The 25,000-nt window shown below is 42.8% G+C and overlaps 1 protein-coding gene across 1 annotated transcript in view; it reads right to left on the bottom strand.

The window, feature by feature from the left end:
- LOC124709035 (alpha-glucosidase-like) overlaps window positions 1–25,000 on the bottom strand; it is a 233,687-nt gene that overhangs the window by 22,249 nt on the left and 186,438 nt on the right. Inside the window, exon 12 of the mRNA XM_047240682.1 lies at window positions 22,711–22,935. Coding sequence (XP_047096638.1) covers window positions 22,711–22,935 — 225 coding nt within the window. The remainder of the gene's footprint in view (window positions 1–22,710; window positions 22,936–25,000) is intronic.

Raw genomic sequence — 25,000 nt, 5'->3', positions numbered from 1 at the left:
ACTGGCTCCACCTCCGCCATCAGCTCCAATGCCTGTTCCTATGCCACAGACAGCTGGTTCATACCGCAGTGGGGGATGCTGAATGGAAGATCCTCACTCCTTGACTGCCATCACCGGTGCAGTCCCTGTTGCATCTGACACCACAGCCAGCGCCACCTCTGTTGCTGGGTCCGATACGGCCGTTGACTCCGACACTCCACTGATGCCTCTGGCACCAACCACTGAGCTTGAAAAGAACATCGCTATGGAGATGCCATGCCTGGTCCTGCCCCTCCAGCCTCTCACAAGATGGTTGACGATGTGGTAAAACGTCTCCTCATCACTTCCGCCCCTGCATGTTAGTGACTGCCCACCACATGCTGCAGTAGCCCCCATTGTTGGGCAATGAAATGGACGTCAGTGCCATCATTGGTGTTTTCCATGACTTGTAATCTCAGCGGCTTGTGAGATCAGTGCCTTTTTCCATGGCACAAGTGCTTTTTGGATACCAGTACTTTTTTCCTGTACAATGTATTTTGCTGTGCCTAGTTTTTTAATATGTGTATGTGGTTTTCCTACCTCCTAGAAGGAAGGACTGATGTACCTTCACTCATGACACATGCAATTTTAGAGACCACACCTCCATACAGTTCACAGTCCCTCTTACAGAGGCCACCAGGCATGTTCTGACAAGCCACCAGAGGAACAGTATTAGTCAAGTGTTCTGTAACCTGTATTACTGTTGCTCAGTAATTTGTTGAGTGCTACACAAATCTATACATCACTGTATCTTACATGTTGCTCTATGAAGTACTATGTCCCATAAATTATGTTTTTTCTTTCTATAGCACTGTGCCACAGATGACATGCACCCTATGTACCAGTGATCAGCACTGTACACCTCTGCAGCTCACTGCATACAGCTATTGGTTTATGAAGATCTTCTTGATAAAAACTGTGTTTCTTAGCATAGTTAGCCTCCTTTCTTCTTGCAATATCCAAAAAAGGTAAATATTTATTCTCTTGTAGTGTTCTAGCAGATGCTGAGCTGAGCAGATGCACCAGCAACAGTAGTGAAGCAGCAGTTGTCTGATACACAGTAATTTAGTTTAGTTTCTGTTTCTTTTTCTTCTTCTTTTTTTACTTGTTTCTGCACAGAAATAAGCTATATTTGTTTATTTTACTGTGTAGACTAGTTGTTAGGAAATTACTGTAAGATTTAGTTTTTGTATAAATCTTGGTGCATATCCTTGAATAAGGCAGTTTTCTAATGTAATTTTCCCATGTCAGACCACCACATCGTACTACTAAGTTTAAATCTCGAACTGGTACACAGCATATAGTTTTAGATAGTGCATTCTAGTTTGCATACTTATCTTCTGCAGAAGCTGTTGCATAAGCAAAGTTTCTAGTAACAGGTAGCTGTAGATACATCCATAAAAAACAAAGATGATGAGAATTACCAAACAAAAGTGCTGGCAGGTCGATAGACACACAAACAAACACAAACATACACACAAAATTCAAGCTTTCGCAACAAATGGTTGCTTCATCAGGAAAGAGGGAAGGAGAGGGAAAGACGAAAGGATGTGGGTTTTAAGGGAGAGGGTAAGGAGTCATTCCAGTCCCGGGAGCAGAAAGACTTACCTTAGGGGGAAAAAAGGTAAGGTATACACTCGCACACACACACACACATATCCATCTGCACATACACAGACACAAGCAGACATTTGTAAAGGCTATATTTTTTTTACAAATGTCTGCTTGTGTCTGTGTATGTGCAGATGGATATATGTGTGTGCTAGTGTATACCTGTCCTTTTTTCCCCCTAAGCTAAGTCTTTCCGCTCCCGGAATTGGAATGACTCCTTACCCTCTCCCTTAAAACCCACATCCTTTCGTCTTTCCCTCTCCTTCCCTCTTTCCTGATGAAGCAACCGTTTGTTGCGAAAGCTTGAATTTTGTGTGTATGTTTGTGTTTGTTTGTGTGTCTATCGACCTGCCAGCGCTTTTGTTTGGTAAGTCTCGTCATCTTTGTTTTTAGATATATTTTTCCCACGTGGAATGTTTCCCTCTAATATATATATATATATATATATAAAACAAAGATGAGGTGACTTACCGAACAAAAGCGCTGGCAGGTCGATAGACACACAAACAAACACAAACATACACACAAAATTCAAGCTTTCGCAACAAACTGTTGCCTCATCAGGAAAGAGGGAAGGAGAGGGGAAGACGAAAGGAAGTGGGTTTTAAGGGAGAGGGTAAGGAGTCATTCCAATCCCGGGAGCGGAAAGACTTACCTTAGGGGGAAAAAAGGACAGGTATACACTCGCACCCGCTCCCGGGATTGGAATGACTCCTTACCCTCTCCCTTAAAACCCACTTCCTTTCGTCTTCCCCTCTCCTTCCCTCTTTCCTGATGAGGCAACAGTTTGTTGCGAAAGCTTGAATTTTGTGTGTATGTTTGTGTTTGTTTGTGTGTCTATCGACCTGCCAGCGCTTTTGTTCGGTAAGTCACCTCATCTTTGTTTTTATATATAATTTTTCCCACGTGGAATGTTTCCTTCCATTATATTGATATATATATATATCATCTTTGTTTTTAGATATATTTTTCCCACATGGAATGTTTCCCTCTCTCTCTCTCTCTCTCTATAAGGTAAGTCTTTCCGCTCCCGGGATTGGAATGACTCCTTACCCTCTCCCTTAAAACCCACATCCTTTCGTCTTTCCCTCTCCTTCCCTCTTTCCTGATGAGGCAACAGTTTGTTGCGAAAGTTTGAATTTTGTGTGTATGTTTGTGTTTGTTTGTGTGTCTATTGACGTGCCAGCGCTTTCGTTTGGTAAGTCACTTCATCTTTGTTTTTGGGTATATTTTTCCCGTGTGGAATGTTTCCCTCTATTAATTAATATATATATATATATAAAAACAAGGATGATGTGACTTACCAAATGAAAGTGCTGGCAGGTCGACAGACACACAAACAAACACAAACATACACACAAAATTCAAGCTTTCGCAACAAACTGTTGCCTCATCAGGAAAGAAGGAAGGAGAGGGAAAGATGAAAGGATGTGGGTTTTAAGGTGGATATGTGTGTGTGTGCGAGTGTATACCCATCCTTTTTTCCCCCTAAGGTAAGTCTTTCCGCTCCCGGGATTGGAATAACTCCACACATATACAGACACAAGCAGACATATTTAAAGACAAAGAGTTTGGGCAGAGATGTCAGTCGAGGCAGAAGTGCAGAGGCAAAGATGATGTTGAATGACAGGTGAGGTATGAGTGGCGGCAACTTGAAATTAGCGGAGATTGAGGCCTGGTGGGTAATGGGAAGAGAGGATATATTGAAGAGCAAGTTCCCATCTCCGGAGTTCGGATAGGTTGGTGTTGGTGGGAAGTATCCAGATAACCCGGACGGTGTAACACTGTGCCAAGATGTGCTGGCCGTGCACCAAGGCATGTTTAGCCACAGGGTGATCCTCATTACCAACAAAAACACTGTCTGCCTGTGTCCATTCATGCGAATGGACAGTTTGTTGCTGGTCATTCCCACATAGAATGCATCACAGTGTAGGCAGGTCAGTTGGTAAATCACGTGGGTGCTTTCACATGTGGCTCTGCCTTTGATCGTGTACACCTTCCGGGTTACAGGACTGGAGTAGGTGGTGGTGGGAGGGTGCATGGGACAGGTTTTACACCGGGGGCGGTTACAATGATAGGAGCCAGAGGGTAGGGAAGGTGGTTTGGGGATTTCATAGGGATGAACTAACAGCTTACGAAGGTTAGGTGGACGGCGGAAAGACACTCTTGGTGGAGTGGGGAGGATTTCATGAAGGATGGATCTCATTTCAGGGCAGGATTTGAGGAAGTCGTACCCCTGCTGGAGAGCCACATTCAGAGTCTGGTCCAGTCCCGGAAAGTATCCTGTCGCAAGTGGGGCACTTTTGTGGTTCTTCTGTGGGGGATTCTGGGTTTGAGGGGATGAGGAAGTGGCTCTGGTTATTTGCTTCTGTACCAGGTCGGGAGGGTAGTTGCGGGATGCGAAAGCTGTTGTCAGGTTGTTGGTGTAATGGTTCAGGGATTCTGGACTGGAGCAGATTCGTTTGCCACGAAGACCTATGCTTTAGGGAAGGGACCGTTTGATGTGGAATGGGTGGCAGCTGTCATAATGGAGGTACTGTTGCTTGTTGGTGGGTTTCATGTGGACGGATGTTTGAAGCTGACCATTGGACAGATGGAGGTCAACGTCAAGGAAAGTGGCATGGGATTTGGAGTAGGACCAGGTGAATCTGATGGAACCAAAGGAGTTGAGGTTGGAGAGGAAATCCTGGAGTTCTTCTTCACTGTGAGTCCAGATCATGAAGATGTCATCAACAAATCTGTACCAAACTTTGGGTTAGCAGGCCTGGGTAACCAAGAAGGCTTCCTCTAAGCGACCCATGAATAGGTTGGCGTACGAGGGGGCCATCCTGGTACCCATGGCTGTTCCCTTTAATTGTTGGTATGTCTGGCCTTCAAAAGTGAAGAAGTTGTGGGTCAGGATGAAGTTGGCTAAGGTAATGAGGAAAGAGGTTTTAGGTAGGGTGGCAGGTGATCGGCGTGAAAGGAAGTGCTCTGTTGCAGCGAGGCCCTGGATGTGCGGAATATTTGTGTATAAGGAAGTGGCATCAATGGTTACAAGGATGGTTTCCGGGGATAACAGATTGGGTAAGGATTCCAGGCGTTCGAGAAAGTGGTTGGTGTCTTTGATGGAGGATGGGAGACTGCATGTAATGGGTTGACGGTGTTGATCTGCATAGGCAGAGATACGTTCTGTGGGGGCTTGGTAACCAGCTACAATGGGGCGGCCGGGATGATTGGGTTTGTGAATTTTAGGAAGAAGGTAGAAGGTAGGGGTGCAGGGTGTCGGTGGGGTCAGGAGGTTGATGGAGTCAGGTGAAAGGTTTTGCAGGGGGCCTAAGGTTCTGAGGATTCCTTGAAGCTCCGCCTGGACATCAGGAATGGGATTACCTTGGAAAACTTTGTATGTGGTGTTGTCTGAAAGCTGACGCAGTCCCTCAGCCACATACTCCCGACCATTAAGTACCACGGTCGTGGAACCCTTGTCCGCCGGAAGAATGACGATGGATTGGTCAGCCTTCAGATCACGGATAGCCTGGGCTTCAGCAGTGGTGATGTTGGGAGTAGGATTAAGGTTTGTTAAGAAGGATTGAGAGGCAAGGCTGGAAGTCAGAAATTCCTGGAAGGTTTGGAGAGGGTGATTTTGAGGAAGAGGACGTGGGTCCCGCTGGGACAGAGGACAGAACTGTTCCAGGCAGGGTTCAATTTGGATAGTGTCTTGGAGAGTTGGATCATTAGGAGTAGGATTAGGATCATTTTTCTTCGTGGCAAAGTGATATTTCCAGCATTGGCATGAAGAAAAATGATTGCAGGTGATGCAGTTGTCCATCAAAGTAGCAATGCCAGAAGATAGTAACAATGTCCAGAATGACCTCCAGAGAATTGATGAAGGGTGCAGGCTCTGACAGTTGACCCTGCATGTAAATAATTGTAACATATCACACTTCATAGGAAAAGAAATCCACTACTGTTTTGCTATGCTATTGATGACAAACCATTGGAAACAGAATACATCATAAAATATCTAGGTGTAACTATCCAGAACAACCTTACATGGAATGACCATATAAAACAAATAGTGGGAAAATAGTGGGAAAAAGATGCCAAACTCAGATTCATAGGAAGAATCTTGAGGAAATGTAGCTCATCTATGGAGGAAGTGGCTTATAAGGTGCTTGTTTGACCCATTCTTGAGTATTGTTCATCTATCTGGGATCCCTACCAGAGAGGACTGATAGAAGAGATAGAGAAGATCCAATAAAGAGCAGCACATTTCATCGCAGGATAGTTTAGCAGCATGAGAGCATTACAGAGATGCTCAACAAACTCCATTGGCATACATTACAAGAGAGGTGTTGTGCATCATGGAGAGATTTACATTGAAATTCCAAGAGAGCACTTTCTGGGAAGAGTTGTACAACATATTGCTCCCTCCACCTGTAATAACTTCAAGTTGAACAAATATATTTCAAGGAAGATGCAATACATCAAAGTCACAGATCAAGTAAACAGAGTAAGATGTGTGTACACTTTAACATTCAAATCATAACTGAGTCTAAGTCCAGCAGCTGCTGGCTGGCTGGCTGCTTAGGTGGCACTGCTGCTGCATGGCTGGCAGACAGCGCCGCATGTAGAGGACACGCATAACTGCGCGGCGGCACTTTGAAAGATCGGCGAGTCACAGCACTTCCCCCCCCCCCCCCCCCTTTGAATTTTTTGCACAGATCTTGATGGAGATGGCCTGTAGATTGCTAACATCCATAGGTGTTGTTTGGCTGGCCGTAAAGTCTCGAGGAGGAGGGTTCCCGTACAGACGGAAGTGTCCCCGATGATAACAGGTCGAGATGACAGGAGACATAGGGGTCGATTCTGCTGGGGCCCCATGCACCAATCTGCCCATTGCGGCAAGTCCGGTTGTTATAACAGGAGACATTGGCGATGTGTCTGCGTCCGTAGGAGAAGGAGGCGAGTAGAGTTGCTCCGACAGATGATGTTCATCTGGTTCCTGCATGGGCATGTCTCATGGTGGCTTTAGTTCTTGTGCTGGCACCAATATGATGATGAGAGGACTGCATTGTGAGTAATGAGAGATTCCAGTATCGCGAGCGTCAGGTAGAGCCGAAGTTGGTGTAGCAGCGTTGCCGGCACACGAGGCCGAAGCTGGTCCGAATAATGAACTGCAACACCCGTGTCCAGCTGGATTTCATACAGGCGTTGGCCACAGTGTTGTAATATGTGGCCAGGACTCCATTTTGGCTGCCTGCCATATCCCTGTACCCATACAAGGTCGTTGGCGGCGAACCGGCCAAGCGAAGGCACCTGCGGCCGTGAGGTGGAAGGCCACAGAAAATGAAGTAGCATGCGGGGCTGTCAGCCATGTAAGAGCTCAGCCAGTCTGTGGTCGCCCATGGGGGTGAAACGGTAAGAAGCCAGAAATTGGAGAAGTGCATCATCAGCGGAAGAAGTCAGAAGTTTCCTCATCTGAGCCTTAAATGTGCGGACCAGTCGTTCAGCCTCACCGCTTGACTGTGGATGGAATGGAGGGGCTGTGACATGCATGATGCCATGACGGGCATAAAAATCCACAAAATCAAAAGAGGCAAATTGTGGACCATTATCAGTAACAAGAATTGAGGGAAGGGCTTCCAAAGAGAAAATGCAAGCTAAAGCATCGGTGGTTGCCACAGTGGTAGGCGACATGCAAAGGACAATGAAAGGAAAATTAGAGTAGGTGTCAAGAAGCCAATAAGTACCTAAAAAAGGTCCTGCAAAGTCAGCATGAATATGCTCCCAGGGCTTCTCAGGCGAAGGCCACAGTGACAAATATGACTTCGGGGCAGTGGCCTGTGGTGCACAAGGGCCGCAGGCAGTGACCATGTGTGTGATTTCAGAGTCGATGCCAGGCCAGTACACATGACAGCGCACCAGAGATTTTGTGTGAGAGACACCCGAGTGCCCTTGGTGAAGGAGGCGCAAGACCGAAGCATAAAAAGACGCAGGTACCACAACACGTGGCGAAGCATTGTCGGTGGAAAGGAGGATAACACCATCCCTAGCCGTGAGGCGGTAACACAAATTGTAGTAGTTCCGCAATGGATCAGAAGTCTTAGCGGACAGACAATCTGACCAACCCTTCTGAATACAGCATGAAACCCAGGAGAGGGTAGGGTGAGAACCCGTAGCAGCTGCCAGCTGGTCCCCTGTGATGGGGAACCCGTCCACAACCCGCTGCTCGGCAACATCCAGGTGGAAACACAAAAGCTCGCCCCTATCGAATGCCAGATCAGGACCCATGGGAAGGCGAAACAGTGCATCAGCATTTGCATGTCGAGCCGTTGGCTGGAAATGAATCTCATAATTGAAACGAGACAAGTAAAGAGCCCAATGCTGGAGGCGGTGTGCAGCCTTGTTGCAGTGACGTTGATGGATGAAACGAGGAAACAAGTGGTTTGTGATCCATAACAAGATGAAATTTGGATCCATAGAGAAAAACACCAAACTTATGAAGAGCATAAATAATGGCCAAAGCTTCTTTTTCAATTTGAGAATACTTTTGTTGGGCATCTGTGAGCGTTTTGGAGGCATAAGCAATGGGTTGTTCACAACTGTCAGAAAAACGGTGCGTAAGGACTGCACCAACCCCGTATTGAGAGGCGTCCATGGCAAGAACAAGATGTTGGCCAGGTCAATAAGTAGCCAGGCACGGAGCCTGTTTCAGCATAGTCTTCAATTTCTGAAAAGCTGCATCGCATGACGCAGACCAGTGAGAAGGCACGTTTTTATGCAACAGGCGATGCAACAGCTGAGCCACCAAAGCAGCAGACAGTAAAATCTTGTGATAGTATGCTATTTTCCCCAAGAAGGCCTGCAGTTCCTTAACAGATGAAGGGCAAGGAGGGCATCGATCACAGCGACAGTTTGGTGAAGCGGACGAACACCATCCCGAGAGAGTTGAAACCCCAAGTACATGATAGATGCCTGAAAAAATTTTGATTTCTCAAGATTACACTTAAGACTGGTAGGCTGTAAGACATGAAAAAGTGTGCGGAGATTTTGAAGATGTTTGTCAGTGGTGGAGCCAGTGACAACAATGTTGTCCTGGTAATTTATACACCCAGGGACAGTGAGCAATAATTGTTCCAAGAATCGCTGAAAGAGAGCAGGGGCACTGGCAACCTCGAATGGCAATTGTTGGTACTGATAGAGGCTGAAAGGCGTGTTAAGGACCAGAAACTGCCAGGAAGCAGTGTCGAGAGGAAGTTGATGATAAGCTTCTCACAGGTCAAGTTTAGAAAAATACTAGCCACCAGCAAGTTTAGTGAACAATTCTTCAGGTCAAGGCATAGGGTAAGTGTCGATAAGGCATTGAGGATTTACAGTGGCTTTGAAATCTCCACAGAGATGAATACCACCATTTGGCTTAGCAACGGCAACGACAGGAGAGGACCACTCACTGGAAGTGACAGGAAGAAAGACCCCTGAAGCAGTGAGATGATCCAGCTCCCATTTGACCTGATCACAAAGGGCCACAGGAATGGGCCGAGCCTGAAAAAACTTAGGCCGAGCAGTAGGTATGAGCGTGATATGAGCTTCAAAGTCATTTGCATGGACTAACCCAGGAGGAAAAAGGGACGAAAATGTTGTCGACAAGGAATACAATTGAACATAAGGAATAGTATCAGAGACGATATTGACAGAGTCATCTATGGAGAACACAAAAACGCGAAAGGCATTGAAACCAAAAAGATTCTTCATGTTGCTATGGTCGACCACAAATATGGGAGCAGTGCGAACGACAGATTTGTAAGAGACCTCAACATCAAATTGTCCCAAGAGAGAAATCTTCTGTTTATTGTAAGTCTGTAATTGCCTAGTGACAGGTGACAGGATTGGAGAACCCAACTGAAGATACATCTGAGAATTGATGATGGTGGCAGCAGAACCAGTATCCACCTGCATGCAAACATCTCGACCAAGTATTTGGAGTGTGAGGAATAACTTCCGTGAAAGGGAAGAAGTACAACTGACAGACAACACAGAATCAGAATCAGTGTCATGTTCATGAACATCATGTATATGGTTGGATTTGCAAATGGATGACACATGACCCTTTTTTTTTTTTGCATTTGTGACACATGGCCCAGCATTGTGGACAATCTTCTTGTGAATGTTTCGTAAAACACCGTGGACATGAAGAAAGTTGCCGTGGGTTTTGCTGCAGTTTCTTAGAGGTTTGTTTACGGTTAGACCGAGGCTGCACTTGGGAGGATAGTGCGGCCACATCGGCCGGCGGAGACACGCCACACACTTCATCAACATCGCACAGAGGTTGTATTTCCCCGACGTCGCCCCATGCCTCTAATTGCACTCCAGCGGCACGAGAAATTTCAAAAGACTGAGCGATGGATAGGACTTCATCTAGAGTCGGATTTGCCAACTGAAGGGCACGTTGCCTAACTTCTTTGTCGGGTGCCGATCAGATAATAGCATCCTGTACCATACAATCGGCGTAGGATTCTTTGTGAACTTCAGTAACAAATTGACACTTTCTACTGAGGCCGTGAAGTTCAGCAGCCCAAGCGTGATAGGATTGATTCGGTTGTTTTTGACAATGATAAAAGGCAACACGAAAGGCTACCACATGCGTTTCCTTTTGAAAATAGACAGACAGAAGTGAGCACATTTCAGCAAAGGACAAAGATGCAGGATCTTTCAATGGAGCCAATTGCGACAACAACCGATACATTTGAGGTGAAATCCATGAAACGAACAGAGACTTACATGTTTGTTTGTCTGCGACATGAAATGCCAAGAAGTGCTGTCGAAGACATTTTTCATAATCAGACCAGTCTTCCACCATCTCATCATAAGGATGACAAGTAGGTAGAGACTTCGAGAGATGCCCCGCATCTGATGCCGTGACGAAATCATGAATTGCATTTGTGAGAAGCGTTTGCTTTTCTTGGAGACCTTGCAATAGTTGCTCTAAAGTAGCCATGGAAACATGTGGGTCAACGATGGAAAAGAAAAATCCCATCCTCGTTGCCAATTGTAATAACTTCAAGTTGAACGAATAAATTTCAAGGAAGATGCAATACATCAAAGTCACAGATGAAGTAAACAGAGTAAGACGTGTGTACACTTTAACAGTCAAATCATAACTGAGTCCAAGTCTAGCGGCCGCTGGCTGGCTGGCCGCTTAGGTGGCGCTGCTGCTGCATGGCTGGCAGACAGCGCCGCATGTAGAGGACACGCGTAACTGCGCGGTGGCACTTCGAATTATTGGCGAGTCACAACACTACCCCCACATATGCCTCGTTTAATGACCATGAGGAGAAAATTTGAGAAATTACAGCCAGTACAGAGGCTTACCAACAATCATTCTTCCCACACTCTATTCATGAGTGGAACATGGTTGGAGGGCTCAGTTAGTCGTACAAAAAGTACACCCTGCCACATACCATTAGGTGGCTTGCAGAGTACAATGTAGATGTAGGCATAGATGTTACATTGTGATTATAGTATTTTGATGGATACTTTTTAAGTGACCCAGAAACTCATCCAGCACCTGTATGCAATGCTCCCACACTACAAATATATCATCAACATAGCAGAGGAAGTGTTGGGTTTAAGGTGGACAATTTGAAGTGCCATTTCCTCAAAATGTCGCATGCAGGAATTTGCATTCCCAGGCAGAAATGATGATTCCATGGCTACTCCATCTATTTGTTTGTAAAACTCTCTGTTGCTTTTAAAGTACATGGTGGTGAGTGCTTCTTGAAAGAGCTCTACTGGTACACTATCAGTGCCAGGAAGTCTCAAAGAACCACTTTCATGAAGACTGCTGTAACATCAAAGCTTAGAGACAGATCTTCCCTCTGAAAATGCAGGAGATAAGTATTGTCACAAAACTGGCCAAGTTCTTTATATGGTGACTGTAGTGTCCACCAAGGGGTTTTCTAAGTCTAGCTACGTATTTTGTGAGGCCATACATTAGTGAGTTTATGATGTTTACAACTAGTCGCAGCAGTATCCCTTCTTTATAAGTTTTGGTAAGTCCATACAGGTATTACGTGGTTGGTGCCTTAGGATACAACCTCTTCTTCACTTCCTTTTATAGATTTGAACTGCTCTGCTGTATATAATAACAGATTCATGGAATACTCTCAAAAACCTAGAACTTATCAATGTATCAAACAACAAAAGAATTTAACAGTTCTATCTCTGTAGCCAACTGCAGTCAGAGATCATAAAATATATTTGATTAGGAAATGTAAGTGATTTGAGAGTAGAGGTTACAACTCAACAAAAATTCTTTTTGTATATGAGACCACAATCCAACTGACATTGTCAAATGTTTACAATGGAATGAAGCAGAAAAGCTAGAAAATCTGAAAAGGGAAATGCAAAGGATCACTCTAGATATGAAAAGGTCAATGAGTGAAATGAAGACAAGATAAGAATTCCTGGTCACATAAATACAAGGTAATATCAACAGAAGCAGAAAATATTATAACAGGAGCAAGGATTGTTATGAATAGGAAAGAAGGCCCAGAATGAGCTACTGTGAACAGTTCTGTGACAGGACTGTTTTCATCAGATTTGATTGCAAACCAATGCTCACAACAATAGTTGAGTATACATTCCAATGTTGCAAGCAGAAGATGAAGAGATAGACAAAGTATATGATGGTACTGAATGAGTAATCCAGTATGCAAAGGGGAATGAAAATAATGATGGCAAACAGAATGTGATTGTAGAAGAAGGAATAGACAGGCTTACAGGAGCATATGGGCATGGCAGTAGGAGTTAAAGAGGAAAAGAGTACTTTAGATCTGCAATATATTTCTGATGGTAATAGTGAGTATTTTCTTCAAGAATCACAAGAAGAGGAGGAATTCTTGGAAAAGACCTGGAGACATGGGAAGATTCCAGTTAGATTACATTGTGGTCAGACAGGGATTCCAGAATCAGATATTGGATTGTATGGCTTATCCAGGATCAGATAAAGACTCAGACCACAATTTAGTAATGATCAAGAGTAAACTTAAATTTAAGATAATCCTCCATAAGAATTAGTGTGGAAAGAAGTGGGATACTGAAGTTCTGAGGAATGATGAGATGCATTTGAAGTTCACTAAGGGTGTGGATATTGCAATAGTAATTAGTTCAGCTGGAGAGGAGTAGACATCTCTGAAAAGGTAATCACAGAAGATGGAAAGGAAAACATAGGTACAAGGAAGGTAAGTGTGAAGAATTCTTGGCTAATGGAAGAAATATTTCAACTGAACAATAAAAGAAGAAAGTAGAGAAATGTTCAGGGAAATACAGGAATACAGCCCTACAGTTCCCTTAGGAATGTAAAAGGAAGTGCAAGACAGTCAAAGCAAAATGGCTGCAGGAAAGATGTGAAAAAATTGAAAAAGAAATGATTGTTGGAAGGACTGACTCGGCATATAGAAAAGTCAAAGTATCATTGAAGTTAAAAGCAATGATGGTAACACTAAGAGTGGAATGGGAATTCCACTGTTAAACATAAAATAAAGACCAGATATGCTGAAAGAGGCCACTATGAGGGGGAAGACTTGTCCAGTGACATGACAGACTAAGAAACTGGAGTCAATTTGGAAAATGTAGGGGATCCAGTATTAGAGTCAGAATTTAAAAGGGCTCTATGGAAAGCACGAGATCATATAAGGCAGAAAGGATAAACATCGCTTGGTGGAAGTAGCAGCCAAACAACTAGTGAAGTTGGTGTGTAGAATCTCTGAGACTAGTGACATGCAGCATCAGACTTTTGTGATAATATCATACAAGCAGTTCAGAAGACATCAAGGGCAGATAAGAGTGAGAACTGTCACACTATCAGCTTAACTGCTAAGGCATCCAAGTTGCTAACAAGGAGAATATACAGAAGAATGGAAAAGAAAACTGAGGATCTGTTAGATGCCAATCTGTTAGGCTTTAGGAAGGGTAAAGGCAGCAGAGAGGCAGTTCTGACAAGCTTGATAATGGAAGCAACACTGAAGAAAAATCAACACACATTCATTGGGTATTTCAACCTAAAAAAAGTATCCAACAATGTAAAATGGTGCAAGATGTTCAAAATTCTGAGAAAAATAGGAGTCTGCTATAGGGAAAGATGGGTAAATACACAATATGTACAAGCACTAATAGGGAATGATAAAGTGTGTAAAGAGATGCAGTCTTTCATTCCTGCTGTTCAATCTATGAATCAACGTAGTATTGACAGAAATAAAAGAAAGTTTCAAGAGTAGGATTAATATTCAGGGTGAAAGGAAATCAATGATAATATTTGTGATGACATTGCTATTCTCAGTGAAAATCAAGAAGAATTACAGGATGCACTGAATAGAATGAACAGTCTAATGAGTAAAGAATATAGATTGAGAATAAACCAGAAAAAGACAAAAGTAATTAGAAGCAACAGAAAAGAGAATAGCGAGAAGCTTAACATCAAACTGGTAATTATGAAGTAGATGAAATTCAAGAATTCTGTTACCTTGGAAGCAAACTAGTCCTTGATGGACATAGAAGGGGTGACATAAAAAACTGACTAGCATAGGCAAAGAGGGCATTTTTGACCATGAGAAGTTTACTGGTATCAAACATAGGCCTTAATTCAAGGAAGCAATTTCTGGGACTGTATGTTTGGAGCACAGCATTGTATGGTAGTAAATCATGGATACTGGGAAAAGTGAAACAGAAGAGACTCAAACAATTTGAGAAGTGGTTTTACAGAGGAATGTTGAAAATTTGGTGAACCGATAAGATAAGTAATGAGGAGGCCCTCCACAGAATGAGCAAAGAAAGGACCATATGGAAAATTGACAATAAGAACAGACAATAGGATATGTGTTAAGACAGTAGGGAATAACCTCCATAGGGTTAGAAGGAGCTGTAGACTGCGAAAACTGTAGAGGAAAAGAGAGATTGGAGTACATCCAGCAAATAATTGAGGAAGTAGGGTGCAAGTGCTTCTCTGAGAAGAAGAGGTTAGTGCAGAAGAGGAATTTGTGGCAGGCTGCTTCAAATCAGTCAATAGACTGATGACTCAAAAAAGGTGCTGAATTCCAAAAAAAAATTTCTTGGCAGGTGTCAGTGTTATATGAAGAATTTTTCATCTAAATACCTTGTGTCTAGGACTATAGGTTAGCCTGCTTGTTGTTATGCTAGCCAGTCAGTTTCTAATTTATGTATATGCATTGATGACATTGCTGTTTTCATTGAAAATTGCATTAACAATCTAATGATTACAGAATGTGTATTGAAAATAAAATCAGAAAAAGACAAAAGTAATTAGAACAAGAAGCAGCAGAAAAGGGAAAAGTGAGGATATATACCACATATACAGGGTGTCCCATTTATCTTGACCACCCTAAATAACTGCTTGTTCAGATGCAAATTTAAGCAAATGTTCTTAAGCCATCAGGGGCACATCAATCAGCATGATTGCCTTTGTTGTAGCTTTGTTTCTTATAAAATATATGAACAGCAGTATTACTTTTTTAAATGGTGCCCTGCATTTTTTATTCACTAATTCATTTCCTCTCCTAAAGACCTATTCAAAAATGTATCACAGTGTACCATTCACTGAAACACAATGTTATTAATTACATAATACATCATTGACGTTGATGCTCCCAGCGCTTAGTGCAGGTACTGGGGGTAATGAAACACATCCATGTGCTGACATCGACAGAGAACAAATGTAAACATAAGTAGAATGCACACCCATCATTCTGTCAACCATCATCAGTTGAAGAATTGTGTGAGTAGAATGTACACCAATGAAGAGAAGATAGAAATACTACTCATCTGTGGGGAACGTAAGTTAGCAGAACAGTAATTGTAATACTGTTTTCTTATGTACGGGTACATTTAGGACAGTAGTTTAGTCCTTTTAAATACTGTTGTGTAAAGTAGGCATACAGTAAAGGCTGTCCTTCCTACAAACTGCAATGACATAATGTTTCTTTTATTGTTGTTGTTGTTGTTGAAGGTAGGCAAAATGCTAAGCAGGCACCAGAACTGTACAGAGAGTGATATCCTGACACAAACCATATTCCCAACGGATGTTTTCTCATCTTGTTGCGACGCTTCAGGAAACGGGAAGTTTCAGCCCATGATGACACAATTGTTGTAGCACTCGCACATACAAAGCTGCCGAAGTTACTGTTCTTGCTTTGTTTCTATGAATCCACATGTAAGCACACGACAGCTTGAACATGAGATTGGCATTCCTAAAACCAGCGTACATCAAATTCTTACTTGTCACTGGTTCCATTCTTACCATGTAATGTTAATGATTTCCTATGACAAATCAAAAAATAGTGAAGCCGAAAAAGCAAACTACATAAGTTTGAGGAACAAATACAAGGCAAAAATTAGGTTAAGCAAGTGCAAGGCAAATGATGATTATATTAATAAGTCCCAAAATAAATGCAAAGCAGCCTGGACTGTTATCAAGACTCATCTGGGTAGAAATAAAGATGTTAACAAAAATAATTCATGTGATGCTTGTATCACACCAGATGATTTCAACATCTTCTTCATTAATGCTGCCAGTATGAATAACAGTGCTGCAAATGAACATATTCATAAATGTGACAACAACCATATCTCAAATAATAGAAATTCATTTCATCAAAATTTTGAGGATATGGTTCATGTGTTTAAATGGAAAGAAGTAAAAGTAACAGATGTTAAAACTGCAATAGCAAAATTAAGTTACTCAAAATCAGAAGACATTTATGGTCTCTCCAATTTTGTAATAAAAAAAAAATAGCAGATGTAATAGCACATCCACTCTGTTCTCTTATGAACCGGATGTTTGTCAGTGGCTGTTTCCCTTCATCCTTAAAAATGGCAGTCGTTACTCCACTGCACAAGAAAGGTGACAAGTCTTGTCCTAATAATTACCGTCCAATCTCCCTTGTACCCATCATATCAAAAGTAGTGGAATATTGCATACAGCTCCAAATCAGTCAACATCTGTCTGTGAATAATATTCTTAGTGACTCTCAGTATGGCTTCAGGTCCGGCCTGTCAACGGCAAAAGCAGTTGAAGATGTTGTTTCATATATATTGTCATCATTTGAATCAGGATTATCAGTTAATGCCATTCTTGTGGTCCTCAGCAAGGCATTTGACTCTGCCAGTCACAGGAGACTACTAGAAAAACTGCACTGCTATGGTATTAGTGGCTCAGAACTATCTCTGTTCAGATCCTATGTGAGCGACAGGAAACAAATTGTGCATTTTAACAATATGAGGTCAAATGTCTTGGATATCATGCAGGGTGTACCACAAGGCTCTGTGTTTGGACCTTTACTTTTTATAATATATGTAAATGACTTGCCCAGCACCATGTTATGTAAATCCACACTCTATGCAGATGATACAACTTTTGTTACAGCAGAGAAAGATTTAGAAAAATTAAACGAGGAAAGTGAGGCTCATCTCAGAGTAGCCATCAAGTGGTTCCAACTCAATGACTTGCATATAAATCATGATAAAACTGTAAATATTCTCTTTGGCTTGTGTGTTAAGAGTGATAAGATTGATTGTGTCTCAGCTAAACTACTTGGGATCCATCTTGACTCAAAATTAATGTGGAAGAGTCATACCAATTATATTTGTACTAAGTTAGCACATGTGACATATTTGTTAGGTAAACTAAGGTCATGTGTTAGTGGTAAGTTATTACTCAATGCATACTACGCCTTTTTCCACACCCATTTAACATATGCCACTTTGTTGTGGGGAAACTCACCCAGAGCAAAACAAGTTTTCATTTGGCAAAGGAAGGCAGTCAGATGCATCCATGGAGTCATAAATAACGAGTCTTGTAGACCATATTTCAAAAATCTAAAAATACTAACAGTTGCAGCTCTCTTTATACTACGTTGTCTGATACACACAAAAGAAAACTAACGCAGTCACAAACTATGACAATCTATCCATTACCACGACACACGTGTAAAACAGCAAATTGACATCCCAGTTGCTAGACTAAAGAAAACTCAAGATAGTTACAGGTACATGGGAGTAAAACTATTTAACATGTTGCCAATAGAGGCACAAAATGTGTCACTGAATGAGTTTAAAAGTGTCACAAAGAAATGGCTTAGAGAAAAATCTTTTTATACAATAGAAGAGTTTATAATGTGCACTAAAGATGATCATAAGTACCAGTACTAAAATAGTTTCACTTAGATTAAACTTATGCATGTAAATATAATGAAAATACCTTGTGCAGCATCAAGGACAAATTTTTGTATCTTATTAGACAATAATGATCTACAATATATTACACCATTTCTGTTAGTTATGTAAACTGTATACGTACACAAATGATGACATCAATTGCATTTTTTAATGCCTAAAGATGGATAATAAAATAAATAAATGTACACCTACATCAAGAATGGCATGGGAATGATTTCCAGAATCGTGTACAGTTCTGTCAGTGGGCACAGCAGCAAATCCGCACCAACCCGAACTTCTTCTCCAATGTTCTATTTACCAATGAATGTTCATTCTCAAACAAAGGACAGTTAAAATCAAGGAACATGCATTATTGGTCCAGAGACAACCCACAATGGCTTAGACAGGTGGAACATCAGCGTCAATGGAGAGTTAATGTCTGGTGTGGGATGCTTGGTACTACAATTATTGGCCCTTATTTCATCAATGGTAGTCTAAACAGCACAGTGTATGCCAACTTCCTCAGATGAATTCTTCCTCCTCTTCTGCATGAAGTGCCGCTAAGAACCAGAATGCTCCTGGGGTATCAACCCTATGGATGTCCAACACATAATGCCTTGCGTGCACGTTGTGTTGTAAACTGAAGGTATCCTGCCAGATGGATTGGTCAAGGAGGAACAGTTACTTGGTCTGCTAGGTCTCCTAATTTAAATCCTCTGGACTTTTTTCTTTGGGGATGCATTAAAGATGTTGTCTATTGTGTTATTCCAACAATTCCAGAGGACATACAGGAATGTATCATGCTTGTTTGTAATTCTCTTCAGCAGGGAACATTGGAAGCAGTAAATACGAGGGTTATCCACAAAGTACATTACGTTTTGGAATTAAAAATAAAGGATTGGAAATTTTTTTTATTATATACAGATGAAAGCCACACTTAAATACTACTTTTCTACATAGTTGCCATTTAAATTAAGGCACTTATCGTAGTGATGGACGAACTTGGAAATTCCTTCGTTGTAAAATTCGGCCGCCTGCGCCTTCAACCACGTAGTTACCTCTTCTTGAAGCTGTGCGTTGTCATCAAAACACTGCATAGCCAACCACTTCTTCATTGCTCGGAATAAGTGGAAGTCGCTCAGTGCCAGGTTGGGACTGTACGGCGGATGAGGAAACAACTCCCACTTAAAAGATTCGAGAACTTCACGAGTGGCATTTGCCGTGTGGGCCGGGCGTTGTCGTGAATCAGCAAGATCTTTGAGCCCAACTTTCCTCTGCGCTTGTTTTGTATTGCTCTTCTGAGGTTGTACAGAGTTTGGCAATACCTTTGAGAGTTTATTGTAGTGCCTCTTTCCAAGAAATCCACAAAATCACACCTTTTCTGTCCCAAAAGACAGTCGCCATCACCTTCCTTGCCGACATTGTCTGCATGCATTTCATGGGTTTTTGGGGGGAATTTGTGTGCCCCCACTGCATTGACTGCAATTTTGTCTCACAGTTCACATGCTTAACCCATGTTTCGTCACCAGTAATGATGCGATTGAGTAATGAGTTGCCATCTTTCTTGTAAGCGTCCAAAAACGTTAATGCTGCAGCCATTCGCTGATTTTTGTGAATCTCTGTCAAGATTTTTGGTATACATCTTGCACAAAACTTGTGGTAACCTAGCTTTTCGGTAATGATTTCGTGCAACAAACTTCGTGAAATTTGTGGAAAACTCATAGAGAGTTCCGTTATTGTGAAATTACGGTTTTCACGGACCACGGCATTGACTTTTTTGACAAGTTCGGCAGTTGCTATGCTGGGTCTTCCACTTCGCTCTTCGTCTTGAACGTTAGTTCAGCCATTTTTAAATTTTATGACCCATTGACGCACTCCACCTTCAGTGATTATGTTGTCCCCATACACTTCACACAGCTGCCGATAGATTTCTATCGGTGTACAGTTTTTTGCAGTCAGAAACCTTATTACAGCACGCACTTCACACTTCACGGCATTTTCAATTAACGCTGACATTTCAAACTGTCACAGTAACTCAACGGAGTACAGCACGAACCTCTCACTAGCACGGCAGGATGCCGAATGAGAAGCGGAATGCCATGACACCAAGGTGGCCGCACTAGCCCCGCCCCTAACGGACACAAACGAAAACATAATGTACTTTGTGGATAGCCCTCGTAATTGTTTCATTCAATGAGTGCACCAGTGAATCAATGTCCAGGATCATCACTTTGAGCACCTTTGAATGTTCTGCTCCTGGGCAATAGTACAAGAGAGTCAAAGTCAATTCTGTGTTATGTTTTTACTTGGTTTGCATTTGTTGTCTGACAACTCCAGCAAGTGGACAAGTTTGTGATCCCAGGCTCAAAGTCAATATTGCATTATGTAATTAATAACTTTGTGTTTCAGTAAATAGTACACTGTAATACATTTTTGAATAGGCCTTTAGGAGAAGAAATGAATTACTGAACAATACAAGACAGGAATAGAAGGGAGAACCGATAGAGGTACTCGAGGTACCCTCTGCCACACAGGTGGCTTGTGGAGTATGGATGTAGATATAGATAAAAAATACAGGGTGCCATTTAAAAAAGTCGTACTGCTGTTCATATCATTGTAAAAAACAAAGCTACAACAAAGGCAATCATACTGATAGATGTCCCCCAGACAGCTAAAGAACATTTGCTTGAAACCTTTAGTAATTTGCATGTGGACAAACAGTTATTTAGGGTGGTCAAGATAAATGGGATACCCTGTATATATGAGATGTGGTACAATAGAAATTCTGCTGTGGTTGAAACTACACTCCTGGAAATTGAAATAAGAACACCGTGAATTCATTGTCCCAGGAAGGGGAAACTTTATTGACACATTCCTGGGGTCAGATACATCACATGATCACACTGACAGAACCACAGGCACATAGACACAGGCAACAGAGCATGCACAATGTCGGCACTAGTACAGTGTATATCCACCTTTCGCAGCAATGCAAGCTGCTATTCTCCCATGGAGACGATCGTAGAGATGCTGGATGTAGTCGTGTGGAACGGCTTGCCATGCCATTTCCACCTGGCGCCTCAGTTGGACCAGCGTTCGTGCTGGACGTGCAGACCGCGTGAGACGACGCTTCATCCAGTCCCAAACATGCTCAATGGGGGACAGATCCGGAGATCTTGCTGGCCAGGGTAGTTGACTTACACCTTCTAGAGCACGTTGGGTGGCACGGGATACATGCGGACGTGCATTGTCCTGTTGGAACAGCAAGTTCCCTTGCCGGTCTAGGAATGGTAGAACGATGGGTTCGATGACGGTTTGGATGTACCGTGCACTATTCAGTGTCCCCTCGACGATCACCAGTGGTGTACGGCCAGTGTAGGAGATCGCTCCCCACACCATGATGCCGGGTGTTGGCCCTGTGTGCCTCGGTCGTATGCAGTTCTGATTGTGGCGCTCACCTGCACGGCGCCAAACATGCATACGACCGTCATTGGCACCAAGGCAGAAGCGACTCTCATCGCTGAAGACGACACGTCTCCATTTGTCCCTCCATTCACGCCTGTCGCGACACCACTGGAGGCGGGCTGCACGATGTTGGTGCGTGAGCGGAAGATGGCCTAACGGTGTGCGGGACCGTAGCCCAGCTTCATGGAGACGGTTGTGAATGGTCCTCGCCGATACCCCAGGAGCAACAGTGTCCCTAATTTGCTGGGAAGTGGCGGTGCGGTCTCCTACGGCACTGCGTAGGATCCTACGGTCTTGGCGTGCATCCGTGCGTCGCTGCGGTCCGGTCCCAGGTCGACGGGCACGTGCACCTTCCGCCGACCACTGGCGACAACATCGATGTACTGTGGAGACCTCACGCCCCACGTGTTGAGCAATTCGGCGGTACGTCCACCCGGCCTCCCGCATGCCCACTATACGCCCTCGCTCAAAGTCCGTCAACTGCACATACGGTTCACGTCCACACTGTCGCGGCATGCTACCAGTGTTAAAGACTGCGATGGAGCTCGGTATGCCACGGCAAACTGGCTGACACTGACGGCGGCGGTGCACAAATGCTGCGCAGCTAGCGCCATTCGACGGCCAACACGGCGGTTCCTGGTGTGTCCGCTGTGCCGTGCGTGTGATCATTGCTTGTACAGCCCTCTCGCAGTGTCCGGAGCAAGTATGGTGGGTCTGACACACCGGTGTCAATGTGTTCTTTTTTCCATTTCCAGGAGTGTATGTAAAACAAATGTTGTATTCACACTTTTTAAATTCTCAGAAAAGTGTTACAAACATTTTAAGAAATCTAAATTTCAAAAATATCCCCCTCAAAGACATTTGTAAATATCAAATAGTAAGAAGGGCAGGTATAATTTCCCAGCAGAATGGAACTATACAAATATATATGCAGAGTTAAGATCAAGAGTGTATGCTCAATGAAAGAAGGAAAGATTATGGTTAAATGTTCCACTGGAGCAATTAGAAAGGGAGAAGTTGACATGGCTTATGGGATACTGTGGGCAGATGGGCAGATATTGCTGACACTTGACCCTGTTTGACTTGCGACCATAACTTGCAATCTTTATGTTAACGAGAAAGGTAAATAGCTTTAGCATTCATTGTATAAGAAGAAGTCGGTCAGAGACAGGAGAAGCTACTCTAGTATACTGAAACACAAAAAGAGTACGGTAGTCAGTCATAAAAATGTAGAAACAAAAATAAATTATTAATAATTCAGTTCCATGCCATAAAAAGTTGGAAAAAAATACCACATGCACACACAACACACACCATCCAACACTAAAAACAGTTTGCTCATTATGGTGTATTTCTTCAGCAAGGAATCAAACACACAAAATGTTGTGAAATTTACTTGTTGTTTACCTGCATAGGTATCACATGACCCTCTCTTAGCAGGAGCACAGTTTCCGCTTTTAAGCTCTGCATTGTTATAGCTGAGTCATTTCCAGAAATTCTCTTACCATCTCCAAGAAGATGGAAAAAGTTTGCTTTTGGTAGACGAACAGATACTGTGTAGGTAGATGGCTTAACAACTGGTGCTGCTAGTAGGGCAGACCCCACCCAGAACTGGTCACTCCTGCCCATCGTCTGCAAAGGTACAATACACAAGGATCTTAACTTCAAGATTCTCTAATTACAAGTTTGATAATTATGACTACAGCGAAGGATAATGGGGCACTATGGGAATGAATAATCTGCAGAAAAGGCTTATATTTATGTTAGAGTATGCTTGTTCATCATTAATATATTAGCTTGTAATGACTGCGAAAGTGTGCAAGGGGGTGTAGTGGAATGGTGTGGTTCACCACTACGTTGCAGCAGTGGGTCATTGTCGGCATGTTGGCCATTGGTAGCGTATCCAAACAGCATCAATAGTTATTTCCCTCCCAGATACCCACTCATAGCATCAACCCATAATGGTTACATGCCTTCTGGGTGTTTGTTGATGGCAGTAAGGTTGGCAGTTGCTGAGGCAGCGACCGGCCAGTGTCAATGCAGAATACGAGTGCCGACATGGGACACCTGCAGTGTCACTTTTGCCAGCCCGGCATAAGTCTGTAATTGGTTATTGTACTGGAAGAATGGATGTAGCAGTGGAGCCTGCCCCTTTGACTGGTGGTGTGTCGTGACAGTTTGCCTGAGTAAGTACAGGTTGTTGGGCACCTTCACAGCCTTGGATACAAACTGCTGTCCTCCAAGGCAGTAGTCCAGCTACAGCTTAAGTGAGCCCATGGTGGCTCACCAGTTGGAAGGCACAAGGTTCTGGAAGTGACTCAGCCCCAGTAGTTGGTGTGTCAATGCTAGAGTCTGTGTCTCATGGTGACAGCTTGCAAAATCATATAGCCTCATCACCTGAAGTGAATCTCCCATTGCATTATGTGCTGCCAGACTGTGAATACTTTGGTTTGAAATTATGGGTACTTATAATGGTTAGGTTCTTATTTGTTCTGCCTATTTACTGCTTCTAACTACATACAACAAAACAAGGCAGCAATGGGTATGTGTGGCAGTGAGCCTGCTTTTGCTGTGGCCAGCTTGCCTTCCTGCTGTGTTGCCAGTACTGTGAGTGACAGCCCTAGGCCGGCTGTGTAGGAACTCACTAGTAGGATTTCTGCGTCTGATGCAACAATGTTTTGGGTCCACTCTGTGCCTAGTGTGGTATCTGCAGCCCATTTGTGGTAGCAGTACTATTATCCAGTAGCACCAAAAAATAGTAGCAGCACTACAGAAGGGACAAAATACTTATTGCAAGCTTTATGCATTCCCTTAGTATAGTATTGTATTTTATTTTTATTGTCCAACAGTCTACAAAAGCAGCTTATGCATAAGAGATTCAGTAAGTCAGTGAGTGTAGTATGTTGTTAAATCAAGTTTGAGTCAACTTTCAGGGATTTATTTTCTCTCACAAGTGCAGCACAAAGTTGGCTATTCTTTCACTTTCGTCTTATAGGAGAGACATGTCTCTTTTTATTTGTGAAAAAGAACTGACTACCACCTTAAGTATTTTATCAGAACAAAATGCTTCAACAGCAGTGAGATCAATGTTTTAAACACAGCAAATACAACAAAATAATTGATAATGAAAAATTCTTGGCTTTCTGAAACAAGTAACACATTATACATGCCCTACTGATTCCAGTTGTGATAGTTTTAAGTAAATGAATTGTATATATGATTTTTACTTGTATTTTCATGTTTACTGTTCCTTATTATTATTACTTACAAAATGCCATGCTGGACTCACGTGTCATCTATATAATACTATTGTACTGCAGTTGTGGTTCATGTTAAACACTGATTCTCAGTGAGCTTTCAATGGACACAATGTTATTACAATCATTCAAATATATAGAGAATTTCTTGGTGTACAACAACATTATGAAGAAGATATATTGCTACTTACTGTATAGAAAAGCAGTTGAGTTGCAGACAGGCACAGTGAAGAGATTGATAAACACTTAAGCTTTCAGACAAAAAGTCCTTCTTTGGAAATAGAAAATACACACATCCACACAAGCACAACTCACACATACATGACCACTGTCTCTGACCACTGCATCCTGACTGCAGACTGCTACTGCATCTGATGTGAGCAGCCATCTTGGGTGGATGGTGGAGGTAAGAAGGGGAGGCATGGGTAGTTGGGGCGAAG

This window comes from Schistocerca piceifrons, chromosome 7 (genome assembly GCF_021461385.2).
Source record: "Schistocerca piceifrons isolate TAMUIC-IGC-003096 chromosome 7, iqSchPice1.1, whole genome shotgun sequence".
Classification (NCBI taxonomy): Eukaryota; Metazoa; Arthropoda; class Insecta; order Orthoptera; family Acrididae; genus Schistocerca; species Schistocerca piceifrons.
Note: the sequence above shows the minus strand (reverse complement) of the source record. Positions and strands in the feature narration are given on the sequence as shown.